A 16423-nucleotide genomic window follows, 5' to 3' on the forward strand; every position below is an offset into this window, starting at 1 on the left:
GAGTAAAGTGGCAGGATACAAAATTAATATACAGAAGTCTGTTGCATTTCTATACACTAACAATGAACTATCAGAAAGAGAAATTAAGAAAACAATCCCACTTATAATTACATTAAAAAGAATAGAACACCTAGGAATAAATCTAAACCAGGAGGTAAAAGACCTGTATTTGGAAAACTCTAAGACTCTGAAGACAGCACAAACAGATGGAAAGATATACCATGTTCATAGATTGGAAGAATTAATATTGTTAAAATGACCATACTACCCAAGGCAATCTACAGATTCAATACAATCCCCACCAAAATACCAATGGCATTTTCACAGAACTAGAATAAATAATCCTAAAATTTTTATGGAAACACAGAAGACCCCAAAGAGCCAAAACACTCTTGAGAAAGAACAATAAAGCTGGAGGTATCACACTCCCTGGTTTCAAACTACACTACAAAGCCACAGTGATCAAAACAGTAAGGTACTGGCACAAAAACAGACACGTAGATCAATGACACAGAATAGAGAACCCAGAAATAAACCCAACTTACATGGATGGTCAATTAATCTACAACAAAGGAGGCAAGAATATACAATGGGGGAAAAAAATTTCTCCAATAAATAAATGAAACCTCCAGCTGAGAAAACTGGACAGCTGCATGTAGAAGAATAGAATTAGAACATTTTCTCACACCGTATACAAAAATAAGCTCAAAGTGGATTAAAGACTTAAATCTAAGACCTGAAAACATAAACCCCCTAGAAGAAAACATAAGCAGTATGCTCTCTGACACCAGTCAGAGCAATATATATATTTTTTAATGTCTTCTCAGACAAGGGAAACAAATGCAAAAATAAACACATGAGAATACATCAAACTAAAAAGCTTTTGCACCATAAAGGAAGTCATCAACAAAATGAAAAGGCCACCTACTGAATGGGAGAAAATATCTGCAAACAATATATCAGATAAGGGGTTAATATCCAAAATATCCAGAGAACTCATACAACTCAACATCAAAAATAAATAAACAACCCAATTAAAAAATGGGCTGAAGACCTGAATAGGAATTTTTCCAAATAAGACATACAGATGGCCAACAGACACATGAAAAGATGCTTACTGTCACCAATCATCAGGGCAATGCAAAGGAAAACCACAACGAAATATCGCCCCACTCCTGTCAGAATGGCTGTTATCAAAAAAGCAGCAAATAACAAGTGTTGGTGAGGACGTGGAGAAAAGGGATCCCTTGTGCACTGCTGGTGAGAATGCAAATTGGTGCAGCCACTATGGAGAACAGTATGCCGGTTCCTCAAAAAATTAAAAATAGAACTACCATACAATCAGCAATTCCACAACTGGGTATTTTTTCAGAACAAAAACAAAAATACTAATTCAAAAAGATATATGTACCCCTATGTTCACTGCAGCATTATTTTCAATAGCCAATATATGAAAGCAACCTAAGTGCCCATCAACAGATGAATAGGTAAAGAATATGTGGTATATCTACACAATAGAACATTACTCAGCCATAAAAAAAGAATGGAATCTAGCCATTTGTGACACCATGGATGGACTTAGAGGGTATTATGCTAAGTGCAATAAGTTAGATAAAGACAAATACCATATGATTTCACTTATATGTGGAATCCAAAAAACAAAACAAACAAAACAGGTGGTTGCAGAGGGGAGAGGAGTTGGAGGGGTAAGTGAAATATGTGAGGGAGATTAAGAGGTACAAACTTCCAGTTACGAAACAAATGAGTCATAGGGATGAAAGGTACAGGATGGAGAAATATAGTCAATAACTGTGTAATAACTTTGTATGATGACGGACAATAACTAGACTTACTGTGGTGATCATTTTGTAATGTATAAAAATATCCCATCACTATGTTGTGTACCTGGAACTAACGTAGTGTCGTAGGTCAATTATATGTCAAGAAACAAACAAACAAACACGACACACAGGCTTCTAAACATTAAGAGAAAAAAATCCATCGTTTCGTTGTACCATTTATCTTTACCAAGACTGGTAGAAATCCACCACCCTTATTAGAGAAATAACTCAAAGTTCATTCTTTACTGAAAATGGGTCAGTAATGTCTTCCTTGGAAACAAAGGACAGCAAACCATCGTAGGATTAAAAATAATTCTCAAGCTTTTTCTTCATTTGTTACTGAATCAAAAGTTTTGGCTGTTTTTAGTGCCCAAAGAGCATCAAAAACGTTGTTTCAGATGAACAGTTTTGTGAACTGTCCTATGTAATATAGATGATTTCATTGTCTAGTCTAGAAATGTGAAAATCTAAAACCATGAGGCAATAGCTTGGTATTTTACAACTTAAAAGGATGGTTTATTCAAACAGTTGGTTAGAATCACTATAAATTAAATAAAATTTCATTTGATAGAAGAAAGATCTTGACCTCAGTGAGCTGGACGTTGGGTGACGATGTCAGGAGACCCCGGGGCTGGACAGGGGGCAGTAGGATTCGCCTCGGTGCCTCCACAAAGCTGCCACACGGCAGAGGCGCCAAAAGGTATGGATTTATCACGAGCACCTGGACTAAAAGGCAGTCGGACTAGAGAGCATCACGGAGGCTCCTGACTGTCGGTTTACTTCTCCTCCCAAGGTGGGAAGGGGCTGCAGCAAACCCAATGCGAGGTGCCAGGACGTGGGGCGCCAAGACCGTTAACCTCAAACAGTGGCCCCAAAGCAAGGCTAATGCTTCAGAGGGAGAACAAGCATCACTGTCACATTTTGAGGGCCTGGGTCTCAGAGAGGGTTGTCCTGGGTGGGGTCCAAATCCCAGATTCTGACTTGGGAAGGGGAAAGGTAAACCCACCAACCTAACAGAGGAGCAGAAGTACTCAGGCAGAGAATACTTTTATTCTATCCAACTCACCTCCATAGAGTAGGAGGTGAATAGGAGAAAGTGCATTTATTTTAAAAGCAAAAGAATTCCAAGATAGTAAGCTGAGACCACCATGTGTGATGGGAGCGGGAGGGCCGTCAAACCATCGTTACTTCACACGATAATAAGCGCCCCTGATGCCTGAGGAGGGTAGAACTGTGTAGATAACCCCTCCCCTCTTTTCTCTCACAGGTGATTCAAACACCGTAAGGTCACTTTCTCTGACAGCTGTCTCCTGGTTACCAGGCTGCAGAGCAGTCCCAGGTAAAGATTCGGCACCCAGACAGGGGTCAAGGAGTTAGGCTGTGATTCAGGGAAGATGCCGATGAGAACTGGGGGTCTCTGTTCGACACTTGAAGCAAAGGGGCTATGCGGTACGGGCCATGTTTGGGGAGTTGAGGCACAGGTCTTTCTGGAAGCAGATGACGTGGGGGGAAGGTGCGTATGCCTGTGCTGTGGGCAGCGCTCCTGTGTCGCTGGTGATGCCGATCCCTCGCCCACCCAAAGCTGGGCCAGGAGAGCCCCACGCGGCCGCCAGGGTGGACAGCGCAGAGGAGAGCCTGGGAGAGCACTTCTCTGGGGCCTCCCCGCCCTGGCTGTCCCGGGGGCTGCACAGAGACCGGCAGCCCTGCCCCGTGGCGCTGTCCCACACTGCGTGTCCTCTAGAGCTCCGGGGCCGGCTGCCCCACGGCCTGCTCCTCCACGGGCTGCACGGCCTCCTGCACGTAGACGATGAACTCCGAGGCCTCCCCGCCCTGCGTGTAGACGGTTACCGTCTCAATGCCCTCCACGTCGTCGGAGGACACCACCAAGTGATGCTGCTCAGCCAGCTCCACGGAGGCCTGCTGGAGGGTCTCCTGGATCATGACCGTGTGGTTGGAACTGGGCTCCTCGTCCGTGACCTGCGGGAGGGCAAGAGAAAGGTCACACGGGCCCCACTTCCAGGTCCAGCAGGACAAGAGAATCACAGCGACTGCCTACGGAGCATGTGGCACATTCCAGGAGCTGGTCCTTCCTGCACAGAATCATCTCAGCAATGCTCTACGCTTGCTCTCACCCCCGGTTTACAGATGAGGAGAGCGGCGCTCACCGGTGCAAAGTAACGTGGTCAGGGGCCCCAGCTGGGGCTCATGGTGGAACCCAAGTTCAAACACCCAGTCCAAGCTCTTCTCGTGATGCCTCCCAGAGGCGTGGGAGTTGCCGAGGCACTCTAGGAGTTACTTCCTGCAACCGTGTAGAGGGCTGGGTGCGGGGTCTCCTGGAAATTCATAGCTGGTCCATTTGGTGGTGGAAAAGGGACTAGTTTATCCTGGCTTATCTGTCTCTCCACACACTCTGGGAGCTCAGCTCTGTGTATGAAGAAGATCAACAGCACACCAGGCAGGAGTACACGCCCTTGCACGCCTGGTTTTGCCCAGGTGTCGTCCACCAACACTAGTGCCTCAGAGCCACGGGAGGGGTCTGCTGATGGGCACTCACTGCCCCGGGGCTCTGTCAGTGGAGGGGCCTGCTCACTCCTACGGGCGGGCCTTTCTCTGTAGCTCCAAGCAGGCCGATTCCAGACAAGGCCAAATTCCAGCTGGTGCTAAGGCCCCAGCTCCCTGACTGTGCATTCTGGTCTGTTTTACAACTGTCTTTGATTTTGAGAAGAGCAATGATACAAACAATATGGGAAAGATTTAGAAAGTGTTGAGACCCTAAGAGCTGCAGAAATGACTGAAGGATTAGAAAACCAGCCCAGGAGGACAGTGAAGGGGCCTGGACTTGCTGAGCTGGGGAACGAGAGCCCTCAGATGTAGGGAGGGATGTCACAGAGACCGGCCTTCCCCAGGGGGTCCGAAAGGCGAGGTGGAAAGAACTTTGTTCTGCACTTCGCGGGGCTTACACAGCAGCTCCCCCGCAGTTAGCTGTGAGCCTTGCCCACTCTCCCCTATGACTCTCAGGTGTCTCATCTGTAAAACAGCGACGAAAATGCCCACTTCAGAGAATGGCTAGGAGAACTGAAGAAGATTCCGTATGCAAAGTGGGTGCTTAATAACGTCACTGCGCTTTTGGTGTCTTCATTCGTGTACTGAACAACGTTTTCTTAAGGTACTGCGGCATGTCAATTATTCATTCATTCAACAAAACCTTTGTCATTTTATCAGGTCCCAGTGAACTGAGCTCCGTGAGGGCTAGGACGGCATTGCCCCGGCAAAGCTCTTCTCCCAGAGCCAGGTGGGCAGGGCGGATGCCTGGCACGGAGCAAGAACCCAGTATTTGTGCAACGATGCTCCACTGGGTGCAGGTGCCCTGATGGGCGCTCAGGCAGCACATGGTGGAAAACCAGTCTAGCGGGGCAGACACAGGAACCGAGCAATGCTCTGACAGAGTGCCAGGGCAGCCTCCGGAGGAGGCATGGGATGGGACTCCAGGCAGAGAGGGCAGAAGGAGCAATGACTCCCAGGACCCCCAGGAGAGACTGGAAGCAGTGGGTTTGCTCAGGTGGCCTCTGTGAGCTCCCATTCATGACGCTTCTGACTCCCTTCCCAGCTGGAGCCTGGCGTGGGACGGTCTCCTCCCTGCCTGGCCCTCTATAACAAGCCACGACCCCACGCCGTCTCTGGGAACGCCCCATGGGGCTTCCAGGGGTCTCCCTCGGCCCTGTGCCTGTGTCATTCCCTGACAGCAGGAAGGGCTGTGTCAGACGGGGTCATGTTTAATGCAGAGAAGAAAATGGACGAGGCACGTCTGGGGTGGGCTCCACACAAAGTTACTGATTGGAAGGAACCTTTAACTTGGACTGATGGAATTTACCAGAAGCTAGAGAGATACCCTGGGTGGAAAGTATTAATCCATTTAGCCTGAGCTGTTTTTCTGCAGTAGATGGAGGCCTTTTTCTTCTTTTACTGTTTGTTTCAATTTCATTTAAATGGGAAAATGTACTGTGAACCGAGACTTTAGAAGTAAATATTGATTTATTTCACTTTGAAAGAAGGTACCTGACAGAAGGGTGGGAAAGAGGGAAGGAATACTCAACAAATGCTTTTCTCTTAACTGTCAGTAAATTCTACATGAAGAAAGAAGTCAGGCGGCATGGGTGATTTATGCTGCGGTCCCAGCCTCAGGTGTGCAAAACAAGCTGATGCACTTCAGGTAAACAGATGACACAATGGTGACAAAGAAAAAGGGGGAGATCAACCAATACACGAGCTTTGAGATACCCTCCTGGCACTGTCGTTCACACACAGTGATTGCCATCATCAGAAATGAAGCCTAAAATGAGGAGGACGTCCAGCCTAAGACTTCACTCTCCTCTTGGACAACTCCAGCGCCTCGATGGCTGAGCACTGACAAGGGCTGACACTACTGCCCCGGACAAAGAGATCCCTGCCAGGCCCAGGGCTTTGATGAGCAGAGGCTGCAGCTCCTGTTCCCATGGCAGCAGGGTAGACACACACCCAGGAGCCGTCCCAGGAGGTCCCAGGACGACTGAGGCGTGGCTACTGCCCACAGATGTGGAAGAAGGGCAGAAACCAACATGAGGCCACCGTGCTCGAAATAAGGGCAATTACATGCTAACTCTGTCACATCAGGGCCCAGGGCCACTTCGTGGAAGGCGCTGTCTGCAGATGGTGGGAAAAGGCATGGCAGGCCGAGGGAAGGCGGCAAAGGGCAGGCATGTGCCCACAGCCCCACCAGGGCCACCGCCGCCTCCCAGTCACCAAGCCCACTGGGCAGAGTTCCATCCTCACCTCTCCACACGGTCCTTTGCTGTCTGACGCTGCTGAGCCAACCTCAACTTTACTCACTGAGACGCCCTCTTCGCTGCTTCCACACCCTCCGGTTCCAGGCTTCCCCATCACGCTTCTCGTGCCCTCCCTCAAAGCCCGGAGGACTCCTACATCCCCATCCTGCGTCTCCTACGGGCCCCTCGTCTGCACTGAGGCTTTGCTCCTAGCTGAGCGAGGGACCCCAGACCTCGAGTGTGTCTGCACAGGGGAGGCTCCCAGGGGCTGTGTGTCTGTCCAAAGTGCATGAGTCATAGGAGAGGCGGTGCTGGGGAGCGGAGGCGGGCGAGGCATGAAATGAAGTTCACAACCACATCCCGAAGAACCTCGCTCACCAGCTGAGAGACTGAGACTTGCTTTTACAAAGGAAGACGCTGGCGGCTTCCCAGGAAGCGTCCTGCATCACCCAATCTGCGGCAGCCCCTGAACCGCAACTCGCCTAACATGGGAAGAGAAGACTTAGCATCATCTGTCTCTCTCTCGAAATAGCTACATTTATTTGCCCATATTACCTTTTCTACGTATTAAGTCTATTTAACATAATCCTTTCTCCATTTTTTCCCTAATTTTCAGCTCTAGGGATTTGTCTACCGGAATCACCAGTTAAATTCACTCACTGCTAATTATAAGAGTAAAATAAACTTTCCAGACACGGTCCGTTGGGCTTAATTCAGCAGACAGAGTGACAAAGATAAATGTCCAGTTCCCAGAAGTCCTGCGAAGAGTGGCCCTCCAGATGGCACAGCTGTAACAGGCGGGGCGTCCAAAGCCTAACTCACCACAAGTTTACGTTCTCACGAGCTTGCGAGAGCAGCTCCGCCAGCCCCGGAGAGGCCCCGCTTCACGTACGGCAGGAGCCGGGGGTGGTGGAGGGCTGCGTCACAGAGGGAGGCACGGAGGCTCCCTGCAGAGCAAGCCCCTCCTCCCACTTCCCGCACTCTACCTGTTACATGATTCCCACTCTGTTTGTTGTTTGGCTTTGTGTTTCTGCAAACCATGGCATTCCTCCCCTGTCCCCGTGAAACCCAGTGGACACTCTCCCGGCCTCATCCCAATCATTTGCACACAGCATCTCGTGGCTTGGGCATCTCTGAATGAAACCTCTAACGTCTGGTGACTCATCTAAGGTCAAACAGCCGGAAAGTAGCAAAATCTGGACGTTAGTCTGGGTGACCTCAGGTCCGGGGACCTTCCTCAGCTGCTGTAGCATGGCAGCGACTAAAGGGATTACATGCCATAGATCAACAGGGTTGAATTATTACTCTTTACCTACCTCTATCAGTTTATGGCTGGCTGTATAGCTCTTGACCATTTTCTTTGTTCAAAACGATCACTCTAGCAGTTTAATCTACTAGCACAGGCTTACAATTGTTCTCCACGGTAGAAATAATCTGGCTTCACAGTGTCATTATCCCCTGAGATGGGTACTCCATCTTCCCCAAGTGCTGTGTCTAACACATCTTCCAGCTAAATTATCGGCAGCATAGAGAGCTTAATGGAAAACCTTAACCTATAGGACTGTGCAAATTATTCACTAAGTCAGCCTCTGAGTTCTGCAGCTCTGCCCACCTCAAGTGTTCCAGAATCTAGACCAGACCTCTAACAGACCAGGGCACTCTGCTGGGCTCTGTACTCGTGGGAGAGCAGCTTCCCACCGAGACCCCATCTCCTCCACGGAGATGACGGCGGCTAAGGGATAGCTGGGACGTGGGTGGGGGTGCTTGTGCCCCAGTCTGCACACCTCTGCTCTGCTGCACCGGCTCCCAAATACACAGACAGGGCCCTGTCATCTAAGACGTGGACGCTCAGCACCTCCCTCGTGCCCTACAGGCTCTGCGATAAGTGAGAAAAGGCTTATGTGGGAATGAGTGAAGAGGGCAGCACACAACCCTATGTGCCACACTGTGTGTCCCCTCACTGAGCACAGCCCCTTGGGCATCCGTGCCCGGCCAGACCCTGCCTGCCCGGAGCTGCCGGAAACAGAACTGGGGGAAACAGAGACTCCACTCTTGGAGGGCACACACAAAGTAGTGTGTGCATCAGGACCCAGGGGAAGGAGCAGTGACCCTAGGGGAGACTGAACCACACCTACCTGCTAGTGGTGGAGGGTCTCCTGCAGAGGCAGGGGGTGGCTATGTCTCACCGTGAGGACAAGGACACTGGCAGCAGAAGTTCTGGGAAGTACCCCTTGGCTTGAGCCCACCCGGAGTCCACCATTAGCCCCAGCAAAGAGCCGGGTAGGCTCCAGTACTGGGTTGCCTCAGGCCAAACAACCAACAGGGAGGGAACCCAGCTCCACCCATCAGCAGACAAGTGGATTAAAGTTTTACTGAGCTCTGCCCACCAGAGCAAAAGCCAGCTCTACCCACCATCAGTCTCTCCCATCAGGAAACTTGCACAAGCCTCTTAGATAGCCTCATGCACCAGAGGGCAGACAGCAGAAGCAAGAAGAACTACAATCCTGAAGCCTGTGGAACAAAAACCACATTCACAGAAAGATAGACAAGATGAAAAGGCAGAGGCGCTGTGTACCGGATGAAGGAACAAGATAAAACCTCAGCAAAACAATCAAATGAAGTGGAGATGGGCAACCTTCTAGAAAAAGGATTCAGAATAATGATAGTGAAGATGATCCAGGACCCTGGAAAAAGAACGGAGGCAAAGATCGAGAAGATGCAAGAAATGTTTAACAAAGACCTAGAAGAATTAAAGAACAAACAAAGAGGGCTTCCCTGGTGGCACAGTGGTTGAGAGTCCACCTGCTGATGCAGGGGACACGGGTTCGTGCCCCAGCCCGGGAAGATCCCACATGCCGCGGAGCGGCTGGGCCCGTGAGCCATGGCCGCTGAGGCTGCGTGTCCGGAGCCTATGCTCCGCAACGGGAGAGGCCACAACAGTAAGAGGCCAGCGTACCGAAAAAAAAAAAAAGAGAGGGGTGAACAATACAATAACTGAAATGAAAAATACACTAGAAGGAATCAATAGCAGAACAACAGAGGCAGAAGAACGGATAAGTGACCTGGAAGACAGAATGGTGGAATTCACTGCTGCGGAACAGAATAAAGAAAAAGGAATGAAAAGAAATGCAGACAGCCTAAGAAACCTCTGGGACAACATTAAATGCACCAACATTCGCATTATAGGGGTCCCAGAAGGAGAAGAGAGAAAGGAGCAGAGAAAATATTTGAAGAGATTATAGTGGAACACATGGGAAAGGAAATAGCCACCCGATTCCAGGAAGCGCAGAGAGTCCCACACAGGATAAACCCAAGGAGAAACACACCGAGACACACAGTAATCAAACTGACAAAAATTAAAGACAAAGAAAAATTATTGAAAGCAGCAAGGGAAAAACGACAAATAACATACAAGGGAACTCCCATAAGGTTAACAGCTGATTTCTCAGCAGAAACTCTACAAGCCAGAAGGGAGAGGCACGATATATTTAAAGTGATGAAAGGGAAGAACCTAAAACCAAGATTACTCTACCCAGCAAGGATCTCATTCAGATTCAACAGAGAAATCAAAAGCTTTACAGACAAGCAAAAGCTAAGAGAATTCAGCACCACCAAACCTGCTCTACAAATCCTAAAAGAACTTCTCTAAGTGAGAAACACAAGGGAAGAAAAGGACCTACAAAAACAAACCCAAAACAATTAAGAAACTGGTAATAGGAACATACATATCTATAATTACCTTAAATATGAATGGATTAAATGTTCCATCCAAAAGACACAGGCTCACTGAATGGATACAAAAACAAGACCCATATATATGCTGTCTACAAGAGACCCACTTCAGACCTAGGGACACATACAGACTGAAATTGAGGGGATGGAAAAAGATATTCCATGCAAATGGAACTCAAAAGAAAGCTGGAGTAGCAATACTCATATCAGATAAAATAGACTTTAAAATAAAGAATGTTAAAAGAGACAGGGAAGGACACTACATAATGATCAAGGGATCAATCCAAGAAGAAGATATAACAATTATAAATATATATGCACCAACATAGGAACACGTCAATACATAAGGCAAATGCTAACAGCTATAAAAGAGGGAATCGACAGTAACACAATAATAGTGGGGGACTTGAACACCGCACTTACACCAATGGACAGATCATCCAGACAGAAAATTAGTAACGAAACACAAGCTTCAAATGACACATTAGACCAGACAGACTTAACTGATGTTTATAGGACATTCCATCCGAAAACAGCAGATTACACTTTCTTCTCAAGTGCAAATGGAACATTCTCCAGGATAGACCACATCCTGGGTCACAAATCAAGCCTTGGTAAATTGAAGAAAACTGAAATCATATCAAGCATCTTTTCTGACCACTATACCATGAGATTAGAAATCAATTACAGGGAAAAAAATGTAAAAAACACAAACCTGTGGCTAAACAATCCATTACTCAATAACCAAGAGACCACTGAAGAAATCAAAGAGGAAATCAAAAAATACCGAGAGACAAGTGACAATGAAAACACAACAATCCAAAACCTATGGGATGTAGCAAAAGCAGTTCTAAGAGGGAAGTTTATAGCAATACCAGCCTACCTCAAGAAACAAGAAAAGTCTCAAATAAACAATCTAACTTTACACCTAAAGGAACTAGAGAAAGAAGAACAAATAAAACCCAGAGTTAGTAGAAGGAAAGAAATCACAAAGATCAGAGCAGAAATAAATGAAATAGAAACAAAGAAAACAATAGCAAACATCAATAAAGCTAAAAGCTGGTTTTCTGAGAAGATAAACAAAATTGATAAATCTTTAGCGAGACTCATCAAGAAAAAGACGGAGAGGATTCAAATCAATAAAATTAGAAATGAATAAAGGAAAAGTTACAACAGACACCGCAGAAATACAAAGCATCCAAAGAGACTACTACAAGCAACTCTATGCCAATAAAATGGACAACCTGAAAGAAATGGACAAATTCTTAGAAAGGTATAACCTTCCAAGACTGAACCAGGAAGAAACAAAATATGAACAGACCAATCACAAGTAACGAAATTGAAACTGTGATAAAAAATCTTCCAACAAATGAAAGTCCAGGACCAGATGGCTTCACAGGTAAATTCTTTTTCTTTTTGAATAGGAAGAACTTTATTTAATGTGTTGCATTTTATTTGGTTCTCATAGCACAGAGAATATTTTTTAAATGAATATATTTGGAAACTTTTTAGTTCTTGAGTTTTTAGATACAGTACTGTCATATTTTGGGGCTGCTGTTAACAAAAAGCTCATTAAGGTAGTTAAAATATTACATAACCCAAGAAGGTAAAATCAGTGCCTCAGGGTCCCCCTCCAAAATAGTACAAATAATAATTTTTCTGAAAAATAATGACATGCCGGACGTCTAAAGTTTCTTAAACCTATGAGTCACTGATGTGTGGAGTTTTGATCTACTATCTCTGGATTCAAGGCCGCCTAAACACATCACAGTATCTTGTTAACAAAGTCACGATACAGTATGTCTTAAAGGTTTTACTTCACACGTACAGAAAACCACTGAGAGCATTGCCTTTACCTTTCCTAGTGGAATTTCAGTAGCAATATTTATCCTCTTAAAAGAGTTTTCAGAGTAAAAGTTTTACTATAGAATGCAAATCAAGCACTGAATTCCAAAACTTAGAATCACTGTAAATGCAGCCTTTGAGTTCAGTTCAATTAAATCATTCATTTATCAAAGCCCCAACTATGCAGTAACTTGTTGGTAATTGCTCCCATGCATTTTAAAAAAAAAAAAAATCTTTATTGGAGTATAATTGTTTTACAAAGGTGTGTTAGTGTCTGCTGTATAATAAAGTGAATCAGCTATACATATACATATAGCCCCATATCTCCTCCCTCTTGCGTTTCCCTCCCACCTTCCCTATCCCACCCCTCTAGGTGGTCACAAAGCACTGAGCTGATCTCCCTGTGCTATGTGGCTGCTTCCCACTAGCTATCTATTTTACATTTGGTAGTGTATATATGTCCATGCCACTCCCTCACTTCACCCCAGCTTACCCTTCCCCCTCCCCATGTCCTCAGGTCCACTGTCTTAGTCTGTGTCTTTATTCCTTCACAGGTGAATTCTATCAAACACTTAGAGAAGAGTTAACACCCAACCTTCTCAAACTCTTCCAAAAAACTGCAGAGGAAGGAACACTCCCAAACACATTCTATGAGGCCACCATCACCCTGATACCAAAACCAGACAAAGATACTACAAAAAAAGAAAATTACAGACCAATATCACTGATGAATATAGATACAAAAATCTCCAACAAAATACTAGCAAACAGAATCCACCAACACATTAAAAGGATCATACACTTGGTGAAGACTTCTCTGGGGAAATACTTTCTTTAAACGATTATTTCAGTAATTATTTTTACATGTTGAGTCTCTTCAGTGGAAGTTTCTTTTAATTCAATTTATAAATTCCTTTATAAAAAATACTACCATAATAGGAAAATTTAATGAGAGTAAAATAAAAGTTAACAGTTCTTGCCTCACAGATATAAGAGGAAAAAAAAAAAAAAAGGATCATACACCATGATCAACTGGGGTTTATCTCAGGGATGCAAGGATTCTTCAGTATATGCAAATCAATCAATGTGATAAACCGTATTAACTAACTGAAGAATAAAAACCATATGATCATCTCAATAGATGCAGAAAAAGCTTTTGATAAAATTCAATACCCATTTATGATAAAAACTCTCCCAAAAGTGGGCATAGAGGGAACCTACCTCAACATAATAAAGGCCATATATGACAAACCCACAGCAAACATCACTCTCAATGGTGAAAAACTGAAAGCATTTCCTCTGAGATCAGGAATAAGACAAGGATGTCCACTCTCGCCACTATTATTCAACATAGTTTTGGAAGTCCTAGCCATGGCAATCAGAGAAGAAAAAGAAATAAAAGGAATACAAATTGGAAAAGAAGTAAAACTGTCACTGTTTGCAGATGACATGATACTATACATAGAAAATCCTAAAGATGTCACCAGGAAACTACTAGAGCTAATCAATGAATTTGGTAAAGTTGTAGGATACAAAATTAATGCACATAAATCTCTGGCGTTCCTATACAATAACAACAAAAGATCAGAAAGAGAAATTAAGGAAACAATCCCATTCACCACTGCAAGAAAAAAAATAAAATACCTAGGAATAAACCTGCCTAAAGAGGTAAAAGAACTGTATGCAGGAAACGATAAGACACTGATGAAAGAAATCAAAGATGACACAAACAGATGGAGAGATATACCATGCTCCTGGACTGGAAGATTCAACATTGTGAAAATGACTATACTACCCAAAGCAATCTACAGATTCAATGCAATCCCTATCAAATTACCAATGGCATTTTTTACAGAACTAGAACAAAAAATCTTAAAATTTGTATGAAGACACAAAAGACCCTGACTACCCAAAGCAATCTTGAGGGAAAAAAACGGAGCTGGAGGAATCAGACTCCCTGACTTCAGACTATACTACAAAGCTACACTAGTCAAGACAGTATGGTACTGGCACAAAAACAGAAATACAGATCAATGGAACAGGATAGAAAGCCCAGAGATAAACCCATGCACCTATGGTCAACTAATCTATGACAAAGGAGGCAACTAATCTATGACAACGGAGAAAAGACAGTCTCTTCAATAAGTAGTGCTGGGAAAACTGGACAGCTACATGTAAAAGAATGAAATTAGAATACTCCCTAACACCATACACAAAAATAAACTCAAAATGGATTAAAGACCTAAATGTAAGACCAGACACTATAACACTCTTAGAGGAAAACATAGGAAGAACGCTCCTTGACATAAATCACAGCAAGATCTTTTTGAACCCACCTCCTAGAGTAATGGAAATAAAAACAAAAATAAACAAATGGGACCTAAGGAAACTTAAAAGCTTTTGCACAGCATAGGAAACTATAACAAGATGAAAAGACAACCCTCAGAATGGGAGAAAATATTTGCAAACTAATCAACGGACAAAGGATTAATCTCCAAAAATACATAAACAGCTCATGCAGCTCAATATTAAAAAAACAAACAACCCAATCCAAAAATGGGCAGAAGACCTAAATAGACATCTCTCCAAAGAAGACATACAGATGGCCAAGAGGCACATGAAAAGATGCTCAGCATCACTAATTATGAGAGAAACAGAAATGAAAACTACAATGAGGTATCACCTCACACCAGTTAGAATGGGCATCATCAGAACATCTACAAACAACAAATGCTGGAGAGGGTGTGGAGAAAAGGGAACCCTCTTGCACTGCTGGTGGGAATGTAAACTGATACAGCCACTATGGAGAACAGTATGGAGGTTCCTTAAAAAACTAAAAATAGAATTACCATATGATCCAGCAATCCCACTACGAGGCATCTATCCAGAGAAAACCATAATTCAGAAAGACACGTGCACCCCAATGTTCACTGCAGCACTATTTACAATAGCCAGGTCATGGAAGCAACCTAAATGCCCATCGACAGACGAATGGATAAAGAAGATGTGGTACATATATACAATGGAATATTACTCAGCCATAAAAAGGAACAGAATTGGGTCATTTGTAGAGACGTGGATGGACCTCGAGACTGTCATACAGAGTGAAGTAAGTCAGAAAGGGAAAAACAAATATCTATATTAACGCATAGATGTGAAATCTAGAAAAATGGTATAGATGAACTGGTTTGCAGGGCAGAAACTGAGACACAGATGTAGACAACAAATGCATGGACACCTATGGGGGAAAACAGCAGGGGGGTGGGGGTGGGGGGGTGATGAACTGGGAGGCTGGGAATGACATGTATACACTGATGTGTATAAAATGGATGACTAATAAGAACCTGCTGTATAAAAAAATTAAATTAAATTAAATTTAAAAAAAAAGAGAACACTGCAGTCAGTCCTTTCATGTGAAATATTCCGCTATTTGTGTTGAAGCTCTGGAGCCTTACTTTTTACAGCAGTTAGGGTTTCACTCACTGCTCTAATTACAACCAAACCAGAGGTTCCTCTAGCATTCTCAAAAGGGGACTGCAGACCCATTTCACAAGGTTAATAAGCAAGCACATTTACTGTCACAACCTTAGGTCAGGTGTGGCATTGCATACGTCAGAAACAAAGGGAAATGGTAAATACTATCCTGAATTTATAAACGAATGTGGTTTATAAAAAAGCATCATAAATTCCCAACTCTAAAACTGTACACATATATATGGTACCCAAAAAAGGCGTAAATATTATGTGCGAGAAACTTGTGGAAATACAAAATATATTCATAGGCAGGAAGAAACCATTCCATACATCAATGAAGATTTAAAGCGTTTTTTAAAAAAAGAAAGAATGCACAGGAAGTGAGGAGGGCTGTGATGCATGCCCACGTCAGGCAAGGCATCTTTCGTGAGGAGACGTCATAATGCCTCCCCTCCACCCTAATTCTCTCTTGATTGTAAGGAGAGAGCAGACATTTTCTTTTCTGTAGACCCCATAAACAGTCCAAAGCCCGGGTTGTAAAGACAGCTCACTAAAAACAGTCCCTGCCAGTCCCCACGTGTATGTCCTGGCTCTCAGAGACGCTGCAGGGTCCAGCTGGCCGACCCTCGGCCACCCCATGCTGAGGCCCCAGAGTACCCGGGAGCCCCCTGCACAGGGCGGCCTTGTCCATGGGGTCCTGGCCTGCAGGGGACAGACAGGACTCACTCT

The 16423-nt window shown here is 44.6% G+C and overlaps 1 protein-coding gene across 2 annotated transcripts in view; it reads right to left on the reverse strand.

Annotated features, from left to right (window-relative positions):
• Window positions 1-2872: 2872 nt before the first annotated feature.
• Window positions 2873-16423, reverse strand: part of ZFAT (zinc finger and AT-hook domain containing) — a 183895-nt gene continuing 170344 nt past the window's right edge. For both annotated transcript variants that reach the window (XM_033842739.2, XM_033842738.2), the window contains one exon: window positions 2873-3818. In XM_033842739.2, the coding sequence (XP_033698630.1) occupies window positions 3579-3818 (240 nt within the window). In that variant the 3' untranslated portion in view covers window positions 2873-3578. The remainder of the gene's footprint in view (window positions 3819-16423) is intronic.

This window comes from Tursiops truncatus, chromosome 17 (genome assembly GCF_011762595.2).
Source record: "Tursiops truncatus isolate mTurTru1 chromosome 17, mTurTru1.mat.Y, whole genome shotgun sequence".
NCBI classification, from domain to species: Eukaryota; Metazoa; Chordata; class Mammalia; order Artiodactyla; family Delphinidae; genus Tursiops; species Tursiops truncatus.